This window comes from Struthio camelus, chromosome 3 (assembly GCF_040807025.1).
Source record: "Struthio camelus isolate bStrCam1 chromosome 3, bStrCam1.hap1, whole genome shotgun sequence".
In the NCBI taxonomy this organism is placed as follows: Eukaryota; Metazoa; Chordata; class Aves; order Struthioniformes; family Struthionidae; genus Struthio; species Struthio camelus.
The window spans coordinates 37,505,075-37,525,256 of NC_090944.1; the positions used below are offsets into that span (position 1 = coordinate 37,505,075).

The window sequence follows — 20,182 nt, forward strand, 5'->3', positions numbered from 1 at the left end:
AAAATAAAAATGCTATGGACCTGTTCATGCATATAAGCATTGTTTATCCTCGCAAGTGAAATGTGAAGGAAAAAAAAAAGTATAATTACGTATTTATATTTGACAGAGCCAGACTAAGATTTCAGCCTTTTCTGTGTCATTTCTAAACTTCTGAATGCTTGTCTGTGCAGCATTAGTACTGCTTTCCCCCCCCCCCCCTTTTTTTTAATGCACATAATTTAAATAGCTACTGAGAGGTAGTATCCAAGACTATTTTAGAGTTGTTGCGGATTTTGCTGTATCACGAAGTAAGCATTTTCTGTAACTATGGAGGGGGTTACATAGGAAATCCTACAGCAGTATTTGGGTCGACATCATTTTTTCGTACGTATTTGTGTAATTCCTACTAAGGTTATTATGACCGTAATAAAAATAGTAATTATAATTTGCAAATTTAATGCAAATCTTAAAACGAGACAAATTATCTTTATTTGAGTAATTGGGAGGGACTGACTCATCTAAACAAATACAGACTTTCACAAGTCAGTAAAGGCTTCCTTTACAGTCAGTGGAAGGAAGTTTGCACTTCAGTCATGCAATTCATCCTATGCTAAAGTAGATACCTAAACAGGTTAGATGAAAAGCTCCCTAATTCTTCCGATAGTCATTAAAGGGAGCATGGGATAGCAAATTCAGTCTACCATGTTGGTACATGCAGGTAGATGAAATCTTACCTAACTTGTCCTAAGTGCAGCATTTCAAAATATCAGAAAATAAGTTCTTTTAACATGAAACATCTTACTGTGTAATAAACATATGTCAAATAATTATAACTTGATTTGATTTTTGTTGATACAGATTTATGCAGGAAACCAAAGCAAGCCTGGCATTATCTTGCTCTTGGTGATTACCTGCATGAATGCTATTAGTTTTGATGGATACTGTTCTAATGCATTCTTTCATCAATGCATTGATAATTAGTTATCTCAATAACAACACAAGTTCCTTATCAATGGAAAACATCTTTGTGAGGTAATAGCGGTTAAAGAGTGCCTAACAAGAAAAGATAAGGACAGCACAGCAGATCAAGTTGCCTGCTTCTATTTCTGATTCAAATGAGAATTCATTCAAAGTGTACCTGAGGAAAACCAGATACCAGAGTGCTTGGATACATAGGAATGCTCAACATGGAAATACACAAATAGTAGGTGACCGTCACTCTGTCAACACAACATGTAACCTGTGTCAGCATAACAAAGCCTAAATAAGTATATGAAAACTATTTTGTAGGGGGAAAAGATTACTAGAATAAAAGTATGGGTTTTTTTTTTTTTCTAGAGTAGCAGGTCATGGTGATGTAATTAGAAAAATAAATGCTCAGAAAGCTTAAACAAATTCCACACTGGAACCTCATTATTTTACTACCATTAACAATTTATTACATTCAGTTAACAATTGAATGTAAATGGCAACATTTTGGTATTAAAATAAATAGTGACAATTTATTTTGAAGCCCATCTTCTCCTTAATATTTCTATCATAGTTTTTTGGATGTAACTTTCCATATTTTTGTGAAAGAAGACCTGAAACTCAGATGATTTGTCACAGCTTGATACGTACATCAGCAGGGCTGGAATCTTGATTCCACTTGAGTGGTGCAGTAACAGCCTTAACAGATCCTTATTCTTCATATTAATTTGCACAGGAGGGAAGATACTCTCTGTCAGACAGAGTTTCACAGCTATTTGTTCAGAAGAAGGTAGAACTCAAGTTCCATTCAGGCTTTGGAGGAGAAATAACTGAAGACAAACTTTTCTTCTCAATCCATAGAGCCACAGGTAGGATATGATCTAAATAGGAGGATGGTATCGCTTCAGCATTGTCACATGATGCAAGCTTCATTGGCCAATGTTAATAGGAGGCTACAGACTACTTAGTTTCTGTTCTTCAATTTCCCAGCAAGTGTAGGTGTTGCAAGGTGGGAAATGCAAACCCTGGACACAGCCTTAATATTTCAATTTGACAGTACAATAACTTTCAATTCATTCTAACAAAAGCAGATAACGGCAACGGGGGCATAGCAGAACTGCAAAACTGTGAAAGGGTTCCCTCACACTGTAAATACAATCATCCTTTGCAACCTGATATATAAGGTTTTTTGCATCATCTCTCTCCCTCCTTGCCTTCAGGATGGACTTCCCTACTCTCTTATCCACTATTTGGCAGGCTTCGCACTGATCTAACAAAGAATTCCTTTTAGAGCTCTAGAGAGGGTGGGTCCTCTCTAGGACTGCATAGCCAGGAGCTATGCAGTCTCAACGCTCTCAGGCACAGCCTAATTGTAGTTATGACACGGTCCCGATATTCTCAGATGCTGCCTCTGCCCCGCCATGGAGTGTCTCTGCACCATGTCTTTATCCTATCCCTGGTCCTTCTGTATTGTTCTATCCAGTCAGGATTAATCCAGCTAGCAGGCAGGTTTTGTTTTTCGGCAGACACTGGGTAGCTTCCTCCCATTGTAGACAACAATTTTATAACATTCAGTCGCATTGTGTTGTTAAGGAGCCTATCCTCCTGAAGGAGGGTATGCAAACTTCTCCACATTTGTGCTTGATCCTGGATCCTATTCTTGACCTTGATTGACCCTTCTCCCATTCCCAGGCTCTATTCCGATGTCTGATATCGGTTAGCCGTTCGGTGTGTTAGGCTTGTTTCAAACCTTGAGAGTCTTGACCTCGCAAGCCCTTGACTTCCTTACTTTGATCCTATTGTCCCTGCACAGAAATTTCTGGTCATTTCCATGTCACCTATCTGTCTACAAAATTCCCTTCTGGACTTTCTTCACTGGTAGGCAATTTTCTTCACGGGAAGAAAATTAAAAAGTACCATTTAGTTGTACATGGTGTTTGCACTCCTGTCTCAATTGTCTTCCCACTGCATTAAAGTATTTCTGTTATTTTAAACTTAGGTTTCAGTAAGTCCTGTTAAATAGCAAGCCCCTTCCACTAGAAGTGAAAAAAAGGGGGAAATTGGAAGGCTCTGAGCCAAATCCAGAAAGGGAATTAGAGGAGTGACAGACATTATTTTTCGGTTTGAAGGAGTAGAGCAGTTTTGAAAGAAATCCCCAATGGTCCCGTTTAGAGGCAGAACAATTTAGGTTGGGCAAGACATAAGGAGGTCATCTAGTCCAGTCCCATGCTCAAAGCAGGGCTAACTTCCAAGTTAGATCAGGTTACTCAGGACTCCATCCAGTCAAGCTTTGAATATCTCCGAGGATGGCTGATGGGATTCCTCAGCCTTTCCAGGCACCAGCTCTAGTGTCTGAACACCCTTCTGGTGAGTATATATTTTTTTCCCTTGTAGCTAATCAGAATTTCCCTTGATGCAATTTGCCTGTTTCTCCCATTCTTTCACTGTGAAATCCAGGAGAGTCTGGCTCTTCCTCTCTACATCCTCCTGTTAGGTAGTCAAAGACAGCAATAAGATTCTCCCCTCAGCTTTATTTTATTAAGGCTGAACAAGTCCAGGTCTGCAAGTTTCTCTTTGTATGCCAAGCCTGCAGTCATCTTGGTGACCGTCCACTGGGATTCACTCCAGTTTGTCTTGGAGGGGCAGAGCAGAGGTCCCAGGTGAGGCTGGTCAGGGCCATTAAGGCCTGTTGCTGCTATCAGGACCCTGACAATTAACCCTCTGCCATGCTTATACGTGGCATGCAGCTGGTGCCCATCAGGGTGGGCGCTGCCTGCGGTCTGAGGAATGCACTCCAACACCCTAATGGAGACGTAAGAGTCTGAACCAATGAATTAATGGTCCTTTGGATCACCTTGACCCATATATGTGAAGTGTCCTTCAGTTCAGGAGAAAAGTTGAAATACAATCTAAAAACAAAATTTATGAATGATGTATAGATGTAAGAGTCTCAGCCCTAGCTGCTTCAGTTTGTGACCTTCTCTGAATTACGTGCTAACGGTTTGCTAATACACCTAGAGAGGAGGTTTTCAGTGCACTGCAGTTAGAACAGATTCATGCAATAATTTAGTTTGGAAGGCATCTTTGGAGGTCTTTCATTCCCACTGCCTTCTCAAATCAGGGATAACGAAAAGCAGGTTGCTCGGGATGTTCTCAGGTAAGTTTGGGACAGCCCACAGAACTGTGGCTTTCTCCCTATGTGTTCCGCAATAGCAACAGGGACAGAGTGTTCTGGAGGTGGAAGGTTGGGACAGCATGCAGACTTTGGTACTGTGTGCTTCAAACATACAGTGCCCTAGGAGGCTCTGGAGAACGATAATAAGAATGACTAGCAATAGAGAAAGGCTTCCATATAAAAAACAAATAATCATAGGACTCTTCAGTTTATAAAAAGGTGACTGAGGAAGAATAAGACAGAAGTTATTAAAAAAAAAAAAAATCATGGATGGTATGGAAAATAGGGACTGCGGTGAGCTGGTCATTCCCTCTTCCAATCTGAAAACTAAGGCTTATCAAAAGAAGCTAGTTACCAGAAGTAAAGTACAACCGAGATAGTTCTTCACACCCCATACAGTTAAGTTGTGGGACTCCTTACCACAGGATGCTGAAAGTCTGCTTGTGCTCAAGAGAAGCTTGGAAAAGTTTATGAAAAAGAATTGCACGGTGAGAGTTAAATACATTTAAATGCAAGGTATATCATGTACATGCTATGACTGTATTCATGCTGTTTCTTAAAATAATAATCACTGTTCTCTCGTATCTCTCCTTGCAAAGAAAAGCAGTAATATTGAAAACCCTGAAAAAATATTAAACGATAATTTATTATTTATGAATATTTCTCCTTTTTATTACCATTCTATAAAGTATTGTCTGTAAGGGACATAAAAATTAAGGAAAATGGGCGCTGGAGTGAAATCTCAAGTATTTAGAGTGTTAATAACTCCAGCATCAGTTCAATAGGGAACTGCCCAAACCAGTTTAGGAGACAAATCTCAAAAACCTGTTTTTACTAACTGTAGTAGCTTGTTGTCCTCTGGCATTCCAAAACCTCATTCGAGGTTGTTGGGGTTTTTTTCCTCCTCATGGTCTTTAATATGTCCACTCTATTGGAAAATTTTTATTAAATTAAATACCTTGTTGCTTCTCTCTGTTACATATCTTTAATAAAATCTAGCCTTTGTCATGTAATCAATGGTAAAACGTCCCTTGTCTTCAGAATCTCACCTTCGCTCATTAAGTTTATATTATTAACCTTAAAATCAACCACTCCTTTTACCTATGTTTCCATGGAACTGAATGGTTTTCTGTTGCTTCTTGGAGTATGGCATGCAACTGCTGTTGGATATGATGACTGGCATCTGCTAATAAGTCTTGTTGTGGAGGGGGGAGGATAATGATCTCATCTCAAACTTGGTGGAAAAAAGGTGGGTAAAGAGGAATAGATATAGCAGTTCCTGTATTAACAGTTCCTTACATAAAGTAAGAAAAGGTGGGTAAGAGAGAAAAAAAGCGGTGTCAAAGTCAGACCTATTCTTTTGTAAAAGGAGGAACATTTTCAGTACAGGACTGGAATATTCATTTTAGAAGACGTCATAAGATTTGAGAATTAGCTGATGGTGATAGCAATAGGATATAGAAAGATACTCTCTTTTAAGAACATTCTCCTCTTCAGTGTTTCTCTGTTTATTGGCTATTATTCTTCTGCATTTGAAAATGAATATAAATGGTAAAATAATTCTTATTACACCTATAATTAGGAAAGATGTCAAGAACGAACAGTTTTGCAGAGAATACTGCCTCATGATAGCTTATACCCGACAGGCTTCAAATTAGCTAACTATGGAGCTTTTTGAAGTATTGATGTTGATATTGGCAAATCCTCGATATACTGAACAGGTACTCTGCTGTTGACCCTGTCAAAAATCATGGCAAATGGGGGATGAAATGCAGTTGTCTAATTATTAAAAGATGAGAATGTAATATTTATGACTTTACAGAAAACAGATACTTAGCAGGAAAAAAAAAAACTTTTTTAGTGTTGAAAGTTTAGTAGATAAAAGCAACTGCTGCTGTAGTATACTTTAGTTTCTTTTAGAGGTCTGCACTGCATGACATCCTAAAAAGCTAAGCATTTTACAAAGCAAGTGTGACACAGACTAACTGAGTTTTAAAATGATTTACATCAAGTATCTTGAGAAAATTAAAATAGACATACCCAGCCAAAAAAGATGTTCTTGTGAGAGCTTACCCAAATAGTCCTTAGCCTACTACTAAAACATATCTTTGTTTTTGATAGAGAGGAAAATATTATTGTGGAGCATAGGAGAATACTTGTTAATCTGCTTTGATATCCACTCACTTCTTTATTCAGTTACACCTATTGAGCAATCCAGCTCCTTTTTACATTTTGACAATTCCAGAAACAGTAATTAACACTCAAAAGCAAGCCACGTTTAGGCCTGTAGGAAATTTGACTTATGTATAGCACATTTTCAAAGATACTGTTTAAAAAAAAACATGGAAGAGCAGAGGAAGGCTGTAAGAGAAATCAGTCAGGAAACTCTTGGAAAGAGTAGTGGCTGCAAAAGCACTTGTAACTGTAAGCAAAGAAACCGCCTTCTGCTGTTGATTTCTCTTGTGTTTAGGGCAGTAGGGCTCTGCATTTGTTTCCTGAAAATAAATGGGTAGCTTTCCAATGGAAACAACTCATAAGATCTGGAACGTTACCAAGCATCTCATGTGTAAAGGGATGACGTGATAAAAACATTGCTAGGAAAGATAGCAGATGGTGCAGTTGGAATTGTATGTAGCTGATCTGTCACTACATACAAAATTATCTGCAGTGACTGATAAACTGTCCTGGTGGGTTTTTTTTCCTTTTTTTTTTTTTTTTAAATGTTAAATACAATCACAATGTGGATGCTACAGGGGGGAAAGTTCACTAGATATGACAGGCTATTGTAACTCTAAAGGCACAGTGTGGGTCATAGCAGAAGAGAAGTATACGAAATCTATTACGCTGAGATGGGTCAAATGAGTTATGTGACTTTTGAAAGTGTAAAGAAAGGACTGAATAGGGCAGCGAACAATGATGAGATTATTAGTAATGCTTTGTCTGGCACTTGTGTCAAAAGTAATGAGATCAAAAGGGCTGAATGCTGGAAAATGTGTATGATGCAGTCGATGCAAATGCATTAAACCGAATTTCACTCCAAAGAGTAATTTCATTTCTTCATATAATCTCAAGTGTATATCAGAGGTTTACTGCCCTGTTGAAAGACTGTGACTGAAAAGCCTTTGGCGAAATTAGTACCATTAACCCAGTAGCTCAGTTTTGTGCAACTATAAGGCAACAGTTTTTAAAGAAGCAGCCTGCCTCGGGAAAGGGGGAATTTCTGAGCTGTAGAAGCACAGGGACAAAATGGGGAGAGGCTTAAGGTGATTTGCATAAAGTTGATTTAAGAAAGACTGAGAGAATATTTTTTTATCAAAGCAGTAAGAAAAGTTTGAGTGGGTTAAAAAGTGTGTGCAATGCAACAGAGGTGTTACTGTCCTGTTGCAACTAAAATATCTGTGTAGCAGCTGGAAATGCATACAGTGTCACAATACTGTAGCTTTAAAGCCACCACCTCTCTTAACATGATGGTAGCAACAGAATACTTAATCTATTTCAGGCTTAGAGAACACGCATCTGCAAGTTTCTAAAACAGAATTGAAAAAGCAGGCAAAGTTAAAAATACTCATTTTAACTTCCTCACCTTTCTGTTACTCTTTTTGTCCTGACATTGTAAAATGTTTGCATTTGGTTACAGAATACCATGTGAAGGCAGTATAAATATACTAGCATTCAGAAGATAAAATCTAAGTTTGATCTTTAGAAATGATGTTAAAAATCTGTTTTCCTTTCCTTTTCCTTACCTAAACTTGGTATATGCAATAAAAACCCCATATTGAACTTAATTTTATCAGGCTAAAAGAAAAATATGATGTTGCATTTAACTAATGTTGTAATTCAAACTATAAAAGTATGATCTCCATCCAGACACTTGTCCTTAGGCAGCGTTCTGCAAGGACTAAAGTTATTTCAGGTCCTGATGATCAGATCAAATGATATCACAGAAGGTCCTTTGGTGTGAATGTGATTCATAAGTCCCTATGGGTGTGCATGGAGAAATAGTTACCAGAAAACAGAGAGCCAAAGAGAAGAAACGCACGTGCTGAGAGGTAGCATGAGACAGTCTCCCAAGGACTGATATGCTCTGGAGACTAGTGGTCCTGTTCAGTTCCTAAGAACTGATAATCTCAGAACACCAAGAACTGATGAATCTGTACAAGACCATCAGCATACACGAGGATCAACAGTGAACACGTCATATAGCACAGACCCCTATGAAGAAGGTGGTGGCTGCTCTACGCAGACAAAGACTACAGGGTTATGTACACACCTGCTGAAACAATGGACCCCTCCTCAGAAGGCCCTCTGAACACTGGTCTGGAAGTCACTGGCACGTCAGTATAACCCTCAGCTTTTGAGCAAACAACTGGGATTGGCCTCCTAACTGTTGCTCCAACCAGGTAGGTGTGAGTGAATACGTGAGTGAAGTGTATGAGGAAAAAGGGGAATGCACTATGTGAAGAGCTATCTGCTCTCAGGACTAACAGCCCGATTCCACTGATAACAGCTTAATTGATAAAAGGAGGTCTAATAACTTTTATCAGTGGTGATCCACCTCCCCCATACTTCAATCCCTTTCTGGAGAAAGGGAATGTAACAGGCTAATGCAACGGTGCTAGTGGTACTACTACTTGTTGTAAATGCTGTGTTACGCTAGCGTAGTTGAGTACCATCTTAGGGCCACTCCTGAACACAGCGTCCACGCCATCCTTGATTTACACGTGCTTCCGGAGTCACTAGGTTGCCAGTTCCAGCAACAGAACTGCCCGGGCTTTGCCCCCTCGCCTTCTCGCCCCTTCTCTTCTTGGGATGCTACCGCAGCACCCCGCAGACTGACCCGCACCCCAGTGCCTGTGCTGCTTATGTTTCTCTCTGGGAGAGCAGAGGAGAGGGGCGGAGAAGTCACGTAACTTCTGTCTGTATTTCTGCCCTTTCTAATACAGCGCAAGAGAACCACAGCCGATTTGCCAGGGGTAAGCTCTTTGGAGAGCGAGAGTGAATCGCAGATTTTGACACCACGGAATGCAGGGCTGCCACCTGACCTGGCTTCTGCTGCCCACGGCCAGCCAGCGGCAGGCCAGCCACCCGCAGCGGGCCCGCGCCCCGCTGCCCCTGCCCCACGCCCGGCGCGAGAAGCTGCAGGCCCGCCAGGCCGCACTCGGCTCCGCTGCAGGCCTGGGAGGCCCCTCGGGGCAGCCCGCGGGGTCTTCCGCGGAAATGGCTCGGCCGCGGCGGCAGCGAGCGCCCCGGCTGCCCGCCAGGCCCCTCACCGGGCGGCCGCCGCAGCAACCGTTGCCCAGCGCCCGCCCTTCCCACACCCCGCGCCGGCCCCCGCGCGGCGCCTGCGCACTGGCGCGCCCGCCTGCCAGTAAACAGCGCCGTCACGTGAGCTGCCGGGCCCGGCGCGGCGCCGCTCGCCTCACGCCGCGGGGGCGCGCCTACGGGGGAGCGGGCACGCGGCGGCCGGCACCGCGAGCCGAGCCGAGCCGGGCCGAGGAGAGGCGAGGCGGGACGAACCACCTCGGGGCCGGGGGAGGGGGGAGCCCGCGCGCACCCCCGCTCCAGCAGGCCGTGGGGCCGCACGCGCCGCCCTCTCCGCCTCCGTCGCGGCCGCCGCGTCCTTCTTCCTCGGCTCTGGGCAGCGCTGGGCGGCGGAGCAGGGTGAGTTACCGCCGCCGGGCCCGGGGCGCGGGCGGCGGCAGGTGGAGGGGGGCGAGGGGGACCCGGCGCGCTGCGGGGCCTCGCCCTGCCTCCGCCGGGGGCGCGGCGGGCGGTTGGGCCTGCTGCGGCGGCGGGGCCGCGGCCTGGCCTGGCCTGGCCTGGCCTGGCGGCGGGGCCCAGCGCCGCCGGTCGGCCCGGGCGGGACGCGGCCTGCTTCCGCCGCGCCGAAGGGCCGCGACGGCGCCGGCCGGGGCTGGGCGCGGGGCGACGGCGGCGGCGGCCTCGCCGCAGGGGCGGCCTGCGGTGCGGTGCCTGGCGCGGCGGGCCCCGGAGGCGCTGCCGGCCGAGACCCCGCGGCGCCGGCGCTGACCTTGCGCAGGCTTCTTCCCCCGCCCCCGGCGGCCGGGGCCCGGGCGCGGTGCCCGCCGCCGCCTGACGTGCGCCCTGCCCCGGGCTCGCTGCCGGCGGCCGCCTGCCCCCGGAGCCCGTCCCCGGACCCTGCTTGCTCGAGCTGCCCTGCTTTCCAGGCCCGCCGTCCCCGCCCCTTGCTAGGTCTTGCCGTAGTCTGCCCGCCTCCGCGGTACTCGTCCGCTCCCGTCTCAGGAGCCTCTGATGCCTTCTTGCCCCATAGAAAGCTGACGAAGAAAATCCAATTTAGACCCTGCTGTTCTTCCTGCTATTGGTCTGACCTGTTCGGGCTCCTCCTCCCGTCCCTCAAACTTAAGCATCATCAACAATTTCTCTGTTTAACTCTTATGTATAGTACCCACAGCAGGAAGCATGGGAGGAGATATGGTCATCTGTGGTACTCGGGGGATTTGGTGGCCCAGCGGTATTTCCAGCTCCTGTTCTTGACTGTGTTAGTCTTTGTGAGGCAATGTGTCCGCATGCTCGCTTGCTACTACAATGTAAATAATTAATATCTGTTAGGTTTTAGGAGAGCCACCACTCATGTGAAAACATGATTTGCACAGTGGAGACCTGTTGTGGTCATGAAGTAAGGGGCTGGAAAAAGAGCACTCCATGTGTATAGAGTGAATTACTAGAAATAGCTGCAGATTGAAGCATAAGAGTGGGGAAGGGAAGACAGGAACATGGGATGACAAGTTGAGCATACAAATTCTAGATGTGAATAGCGTTTTATGTGGCTGTTAATCCATTATGTAAATTCTATACATTTGCTTTTTGAACGTTAGCACATGCATTAACAAACTGTGGGATTATTGTAGGGCTAAGTGAAGGACGATAAGCATGGTTTTTCTTTAATACCACTAACTCTCACAGCTTATTTCACTTCATAAATTCATCTGTTAAGACTGGGAAACATTATATAAGGAAGATCTTGAAGTCCTAGTTTTTATATTTCTTGGAATAATTTAACTTTGAGTGGTCTTTAGACTTACTGTATAGCCCCTAATAAAACTATTACTTAGCTCTGTTTTATTGAGAAGCTTCTAATTTTAATTTCTGTACAGTTAACTTTAAAGGTGATCTAAGTAGGAACACTGATTTTTTTTTTTTTTTCAGCTGTCATTGCATGTTATTGGGTCACTCAATTGAAGAGACCCTGAAGTCGTCTTGTTTTTATATGTATGATTGTTTTGCGAAGCTGCATGAATTTCAAGCAGCTGAAAGGGTACCTAACTCCAAACCATGTTGAATGTGTAGATCTAGATCTTTTTCAATATAGTTATCACAGTATTGAGTTAGTTATTCAGTTAAGGTAACTTTAAGAAAGGAAAAGCTCTAAAAGTCTAGAATTATTACCTACCGTATTTCTACCAATTCATCTTTTTAGAAGACTTGGCCCTACCTTATGGAGCTACTATTCATGTTGTATGTAAAAAGTAAGACTAACAAAGAGCTCATCAATGTATGCTGTGCAAAAACATTTTAACTGTTATTTTAATGGAAGTCTGTCACTTCTTAAAATTAATTTTGCCTATTCTGCTTACAAATATTGTTAAAGCCAAGCCCTAAAAATGCAAAGGGGAGATAGATCATTTGTAGGCTGTAATAAGTGTTCATTATCTTGCATCTTATGTCAGAAACTTTTTTATGGGAAAGGGAATATTTTGAAAGGCAAAGTTATGAATTAATGGTGATGTTGTGCAGTGAACTGGGTATAAGCATGGATTATATAACAGCAGGAAAATGAAAAAAGGGGACAGTTTGTGACAACCATCTAAATAGTGCCAATATACCCATATGGATGATATGTTGCTCTTGGAGACCTCACTAGGCTTCACCACTAAGCGTCTAAGTACTTCTGAAAAACCTAGTTCTAATGTGTATTTCCACATGAATACTTATCAGAGAGACACTGGCAAATTCAGAGGGTCTTAAAAATGTAATGTTTCCATCTGGGAGGACTGACAAATAATTAGTGGAACCTCTTACAAGACTTAATGTTTGTAGTATGTTCAAACTGAAAATACTTTTTTTAAAAAAAAAAAAAAAAAAGGAATTTGAGGGAGGAAAGGGTTGTAGAGCATAGCAGTAGGGATACAAATGGAAAAAAAAAAAAAATCCTTCCTCTTCTTTCTTTTCAGGGAAGTTTCCTGTTAGTGAGCTTAAGTGCAAAATCTAGAGGCGTATGTAGTAACGGAAAGATAGAAAAAATGACATACAATTTTTGATTACTCTTAATTTTTGTGAGATTCAACCGTGCTCATTGATGAAACAGTCCAGCAAAGGGAAGCAGTCTGTTTTACAAAACAAATTTGCAGGCTAGTACAAGGTAAAGTCACTCATGACAGGACTTCTAGTGCAGCCTTTTCTCTCTTCTAGCTGTAAAATTTGGACGAGAAATGTATTTCATTGTGGATAAGTACTACTAGTTGGGGGTTACTCTCATCAAAAGAGAAGAGCTACTAATTTGGTGTTGTATAATTTGCTAATTTGATTTTGTATGATTAAGAAAATACTTCTTTCTGTCTTCTGTATGCATTTCTTTTTGTCTTCTAATTTAGTCCTTTGTTTAAATTTTCCTTTTTCTTCCCTTTTACTGAAATGAGGTATAGTTCTTGTTGGTGAATGTAATTCTTTTGGATATTGTGTTGTATATTACAGAGAATACCTTGAGCTGTCTGCCTCTCTTATGAATACTCTGGTAGAAACTAGTACGGGATATTAGGCCTGTCAGTAAGGGGAAGCGGCGTGTATCTTCAGAAGATCATAGAAAGATTTCTGGATATGGTGATTGTTTGATGAGTCAGACTATTGAGATTTCAATAGCAGGGTGATAAGAGTGAGATTTATGTAGACTGGTCTTTGAAGACTTTAGGGTAAGGGGAAGACGATATAATTAGTCCAGCAGAGTTGGTTTAAAAATGAATTAAATAGATTTGCATCTCTGTTTTTTTTTGATTTGTTTGTTTGTAATAAAGCTTTATTATTAGTGTCACTAAGACTTAGATATGTAATTTTAAATGAGAGATTAGTTGAACAGGTGATAGATATGTGGATACTTGCTGGTTGATGTTTTTGGCATATAGCTTCAGTGATGTAGCTGGACTTTGTTTACATCAATATTGATGTTTCAGATAAATCTTTTGAGCACGTGCTGCTGTTACTTAGGTCTTTGGTGCCGTGTTTGAAGAAAGGTTGGCGAACTAGACAAGGATCCTATTCAGTTATACTTAAAAGGCCAAAGCTCAGCAAGCCATGTTACATTCAAGGTTTGTATCTTTTTTTGAAATAGGACAGTGAAATTTTCTTTCACAGTTCTGAACACCTTCTTTGGCTATATTATGTTCAGATGCTCATATATCAAATTGATTGTCCTATCAGGAATGTTTTGTCAGTGAATTTATTCCTCAAAGACAGCTCCAGATTATGGGATTTGAGAAGCAGAGTAGAAAAACCACTGGTGTTAGAGTTAGGAATCTCAGTTTTGTTACCAGCTGTGCCACTGATACATATAGTGTCTGGTATTGAGAATCTCATTTTTCCTTTTTTTATACCATGATCTGTTTACACTGTAAACTCTATTGACTAGGATCTATGTTAGTACAGAGGAACTGTATCTCAGTTGTGCTGTGTTATCCATAAATGTCCTAAGTACAGCTTCTTACACTTATGGCAATTTAGTGTTAATTTTAAATTGTGTTTTATGACATTAAACTATAAGATTTTATATGCAAAGAAAGAGGAGAATGCTTTAAAGTGCTGACAGTGAGCACGGGCAAGTTTTGTTATCGATGTTGATTGGTACGTGGCTTGTCAGGGTCAAGATACCAGTGAAGACGTGGGGTGGTCCAACATCCCAGTCCTGGTAAAAGAAGACAGGCATTGGATATGTTAAATGCTGTTTTTAGGTAAAGTATTCACCAAAAGATTAAAATTTTATTTTATTGGTTGTTTTTTACTACATCTGTAGTTAGCTAATGTCATATCATTTACAGTGTAATTTCCCTCTATTGTTAGTAACTAGAACATTTCTTTTGTCAGTTATTGTTACTAATTATTTGCTACTTTTTCTGTTACACTAACATGACAGTGCTGAAACAGTTGTTTGCAGTTGTTCTGACATCTAAGATGCTTCTTGTCCAAACAGCTCCCTTCCTTCTGTATACTTTTCTGACCACTGTTTATTATTACCACTTAAAAATAAATATAATACAGATTTTTTTTTTTTTAATGGAGCATATTATTGCCGTTATGACCGATCTTGCCCTTAGTCATTTGATGTGGGTGAACTGAAGGAAATTGCAGGACAACAGACCAGGTCTTGTAGTTTGAATGTAGCAATGTTTCCACCATTGGTTCAGTTAGTTACGACTTCAAAAAGCTTTTAAAAGCCCCAGCCAAATTCGGTGTATTGGATGTAGAATGAAAAAGCAATAGAAAATATTCAGAAAGGTACATAAATGAAATAGAAGGAACTGTAATGTCACTGTGCTGTCTTTAGCAGCTTTAGAAGACTTACTGGTTCAGGTAGGTCAATAAAGTAGATAGGATTTTCAACATTTAGGATTCTGGTATACCTAGGATTTTGAGTATCTAGAATAAGCAGTGTGATTTCTCCTTCCCTCTTTGATTAGGTTCTTTCTTTTTTTTTTTCCTCCTGTTGTTCCCAGTCCTGGTCAAATTTTTATTAAATTGCTTTGTAGAAACATTAAATTTTTCTAAGGTCTAATTTCTGAGGAATTTGGTGGAAAATATATTTTTTTAAATTGATCATCCTTAATCTGAAAATATGAAAGGCATGGAAGTTACTGCATGTTTAAAATAAAAGCTAATATATTGATAGTCTCTATTAGGTGAAGGGAGGAAGAAAGTAATTACGGTGAACGTTAAAGATATGAAATCAACTTTTGCAAACTAAAATAAATGGTGTGGGAGTACTATTAAAACTAAATAAAAACCTACTTTAAGGAAAAAGGAATAAGACAAATATACCTAAAGAAAATCCAAATATGTAATTGGAAAATAAGTACTTGCACATACCTGATGTTTAAGGAAGACTTAATTTAGACCGCAGTGAAAGACCACAGTCTATCCAAGAGCTCGGCCTGTGCATCAGTTAAGAAGCAGTCAGGGTTTCTAGTGGTATGTACAATTCATGTTTGCCTCTGCTTGAGGTGAGTTTGTAGTAAGATAGTAGGGGCAAGCTGATTCAGTTGTGTATCTCCACTAAACTATTTTACTTTGCTCTAATTAAAAAATGTGACAGGAACTGAAGTAATTTTTGCCTCTTTTCACAAACACACTGAGCAATGGGACAAACGTTAAAGGTGTGCAATGTCTTTCATCTTGGTATTAGTCTCCCTTCCTCTGTAAGACTAGTTTAAAAGGATATGCTTGTTTGATATCTGAATTTCTTTCTTACCAAGTTATTATTCTGGATCTTTATCTTTTAATTTTGGAAAGCGATTTTGAGCTTCTAGTGATGCAATGAAAAAGCAGTAAATAGGGGACAAGATAAAAATCTGCCACATCAAATACTAGAGCATACTTGATTTATACAAGTGTTTCTGGGGATTTGAGGCAATATATTGACCCACCTAAGTTAAACTAATTCAGCAACTGAAGAAAAGAATTTTGCAAGCTGGAAGACTCAAGCTGAATAGGAAAATGAGGTAGAAAGCATGAAGACATTTTATGGTAAATAAAGCAGTGGAGAAATTCTAGGAGTTCAGCTTAGCTGACATGCTTTTTCTCTTCAACAGGGTGGTTTTTAATGATGGCTTATTAAATAATGAACATTTTAATTGATGGATTACTTCTACCAGTACTTGTTGTTGCAGGAGGGGGGCTAATTCAAGCGAATCAGTCTCATGGTATGAGAGAAGTGTACTTTAAATAAAGAATTAAGGAGAAGTTGCCATCCACAGCTTTAGCTTTTCTTATGGTCAGATCTTTTCGCATCCATACTGTTATATTTGTACACCTTGGTGAGTTGTGTGCTGTAGTGGAGTCTCAGTGCATTCACTGGTGCCCCAGGAGCCATTGGCTAGAGGAGGTTCCGTATTGCTCTGGGTTCAGTCTGAGCGAAGTTTCGACGGCTGAGACTTCTTCCTCTTTTATTCACTGCTCTGCCTCGTTCATAAACGATCCTGCTCTTCTCACTGGTTTTCCGTACATAGTGAGACTTCTCAGAGTTTGCTGTTACTGGTTAATATCAAGTGGGGAAACACTTCTGAACTTTTGCACGATGGAAATAGTCTTGTTATGTGTAATTTTGCTTTAACTAAGTGATGCCAAGCCATTGGCCTTAGGGGTTCAAGTGGAGCTCACAGCTGCTTTCAAGGAAAACAATAGATTCCTGAATTGTCTTCAGGAACTTTTAGAACTATCACAGAAACAAGGGACCATACAAAACTGAACTGTAACCTGTATCTCAGGGTATTTCTCAGATTTATTTGGTATTTCAGACACAAAAACCCCTTCAGAGTTCATGCTCTTTAGGTATTGTATGAGGAAAGATTTTATTTTTTATGCAGCAACTGTTTCTAAAGATCATCTATCTAGGAAGTAGTATGTCCATTTTATATTGTCAGTCCCTGCAGATTTTGGTTCTCATGCGATACTTAATGCAGTAATGCTAGAAATGCTTTTCTCAACTTGGTGCTGTACAAGTTACGCAAGAAGTTGAAGTTCAGTTTCTTGAACCAGGTACAGCTAAGTTTTTGTTCTATGTGCTTTACCAGCATACCTCTAACTGCTTTGACAATTACAGTTGTAGAACATGCATTCTTTAATGTTTAGTTTTGTGGCTGTAGGATTTTACATGCCAAAACACTTTGTTTATATGCTTGCAGTGATCTTTTGATGCAAGATTTGGATAGAAACTGTGCTCAACCGTAGATTTGCGTTCCGGAAATGAAGCTTTCTATAAAATTTCTCTTGAATTCTCCCTGGTAACTAATTAAGTGTTGTTGAAGGTGGCTGTGGCCTTTGCATGTATAGTTGTTGTGGCAGATAATTATTTTGAAATGCTTTTAGTAATCTGGATGGCTGCATGGTGGTCTTGCAAAACTATAGATATTCTTTTATTTTCATCTTATTGCTGAAGACAGAGATATGTTAATGTTTGCCGCTATTTTGGCCCTAAGGGCTCCTATCTGCTCAAACATTATTACTTAAAACTGCTCTTAATGAAGTATTAGCACCACCTTTGGTAACAGAACTGGTTGAGTAAGAATTGTATAAATGTTCCCCTCCTATGCAGGAAAAAAAAAAAAAACCTTGAGATGTGCATTGTTGTAAATGTGTTCAGAGCCATTGCCACTCTTTGATATTTAGGGTTGGTGTACAAGAGATTACTTACAGTAATCCATGAATATTGTATCTATAATGTCATTGGCACTTGTTTGAAGTGAGGTTCACCATCATTTTACCCTGTGTCTGTAACTCTTGTGCTTGTGTGATACCCATATGAAAAGAACTCTCATTGTAGGAGGATGTTTTAAAGTACCAGATTGTGGCACTTGCAATTACTTTCTTACTCTGAGCTATTGCAGCTCTTGCAGCTTATCCTGTGTAATATCTTAATTGTTGTAACTACATTACACAAGGGTAATAGAATAGGCTATACAGTGCAGTGTAGTGCTTGCCCAGTTCTGGTTTACTGCTTTATTTGTTGCCTAATTTGGAAATTATTCTGAGACTTGGGAAAAGAATATGGACTGATGTAAGTGCTAGTTGACATGATATATATGTAAATACGCTGCATCGCTTAATAGAAATAGTGCATTTTTTAGTGTAGGCAGTTGTCAGATTCCAACACATTTCTTGCTGTAAGACAGTTACCTCTTTACACAGATGCCCCTGGTTTGGCCTGATCTTCCTTCTTGCTAGCTATTTGGTTGCTGGGATATCCTATGTTATTGTTTTGTCATGGTTAGTATGTAGGTACTGTAAAAATTCTGTGCTCTGCGAAGGCCTATTGACATACCTATCGTGTGTTTTCTTCTCTGCTTCCCTATGGAAGAAGGAAGACTGTCGTATTTTTAACGAGAAAAATCTTTTTCATGCTCACCTGTGCTTTTTGTAAATTTGTGAAATAAATATAGTAATAAAGTGCAAAAACTTGGTTGATTTATAGCAAAGTTCTTAAATGTCCATTTGTCTAAGATTCTCCCTGTTGATCGTTAAGATGGAAATATCCAGTTAACATATATAAGGAAGCAAATTTATTATTCTAGTAAGTATAAGTAGTTGCTTTTTAGTAGCAGGTTATTGGAATAGGGATGTAGAAAATAATTCAAGCATTGCAAACTCTAAATCTCACTTCTCTCCTTTTCCTTTAATTAATTAAAAAAAAAATCCTGTCTACTGTGGGGGGGGGGGGGGGAGGATGTGGAAGGAAGGAGGGGGAGAGAACGTATGTCCTTTTCCTATTTGCAAAAGCCTGAACAACTTTTGTGTGCCAAAATTGGTCTCCCTGACTTTCCTGTATGCCAAATAATGCCAGTTTTCCTAGCCACTATTTTCCTGTTTGTTATAATTATCTGTCAGTACTCTTAAGTATATGGTTAAGCTAAAGTTTTGAAGAAGCATTTTACTGGCTGTTTTTTTGTTCTGTTTCATAGTGGCTCTGCATTGTTATTAGCTGAATCTCTGCTGAATTAGTTGCATTTCTGCTATATCACAAATAAGTTTTCTACAAATAGGGAATGCCTTGTAAAATATAGGTACGATCTTTGATTACAGTTCCCTAAGTCTTTCCTAAACTTCCTCAAAACCAGAGTTAATAAAAGGGTGATGAGATTCAGCCCCTTGTGAAATCAGCTGACAGAATTCTCATATACTTGATGAGGTCAAGTTTTCCTATAAAATTTCTGTATGTTTGCTGAATATAATAATAGGTGAAATATAGTATGGGATAAGACTTTTCTGCTTAAAAATAGCCACTTGCTCTAAAGCATTTGATAGTTTCTGTGTGAACAGAAATATAGTTCCTCCTAATTTGGGGCCCAACTACTGAGCTTTCTCGGCTCCATTGAGGTTAGTGCAGGATTTTTATATTGAAAGATGAAGAAAGATGTGCCCTCACAGTACTACTTCCCAGGTTTGGTTACTCTTGATTCCCTGTTCGTTCCCTCTCCTTCCCCCTCCCCCTGCCCTGCTTGGTTAAGGTCTAAATGAATTTTAGAAAGGAGATGTTTCAGTTAACCCTTGTTCTGTACAATCTATAGAAAGAGCAGCACTCTGATGCTGATAGAAGAGCTTATATTAATAAACTATCATATGAGTTCTTTTAGAGATAATCAATTAGAAAGAAAATTGGTTTCAGATCTGCAGTGAGACGTTCTAAGCCATAAGCAGTTTTTTTTTTTTTTGTTCTGTTACAATTCTAAAATACCTTAAGCATTCTTTATAAAGCACAACAGCCAAAACAATTTGCTGGTTTCTTAGGTGTTTTACAATTTGTAGCTTATTTTCTTATGGTATTTTTCTTGTCTTTCTATAGGGCTGAAAGACACACAGGAGTCTTCATGGATATAGTTGATACATTTAACCATTTAATTCCTACTGAACACTTAGATGATGCCCTATTTCTAGGATCCAACCTGGAGAATGAAGTCTGTGAGGATTTTAGTACAAGTCAAAATGTCTTAGAGGATTCGCTGAAGAACATGCTCAGCGATAAGGATCCTATGCTAGGATCTGCAAGTGCCCAGTTCTGTTTGCCTGTTTTGGATAGCAATGATCCCAATTTCCAGATGCCTTGTTCAACAGGTAAATCTTACGATTTTTTAAAGTTACAATATAAAATTCAGTAATACTCTAGTGCCATCCCTTTTTGATAATGTAGAAATAATACTTTGGGATTTCTCTCTCCTTCCTGCCCCTTTTGTTGTGCTGCTTACATGTTAGGTTTTAAAACCCGTGCAGTTCTTTCTTTAACTTGGTTGTGTAACAGTGGGGAAAGGCTCCTTCTAATCTGGA

The 20,182-nt window shown here is 40.4% G+C and overlaps 1 protein-coding gene across 7 annotated transcripts in view; it reads left to right on the forward strand.

The window, feature by feature from the left end:
• The first annotated feature begins 9,549 nt into the window (after positions 1-9,549).
• Positions 9,550-20,182, forward strand: part of PHF3 (PHD finger protein 3) — a 55,036-nt gene continuing 44,403 nt past the window's right edge. For 2 of the 7 annotated variants that reach the window (XM_068937474.1, XM_068937475.1), the window contains exon 1: positions 9,584-9,784. Coding sequence is in view for 1 of the 7 variants with exons in the window: in XM_068937470.1 (XP_068793571.1) it covers positions 19,729-19,972 (244 nt within the window). In the remaining 6 variants the exon portion in view is untranslated. Of the gene's footprint in view, positions 9,785-19,703; positions 19,973-20,182 lie in introns of those variants that run through there. The other 5 variants (XM_068937473.1, XM_068937470.1, XM_068937472.1 and 2 more) reach the window with 5 other exon arrangements.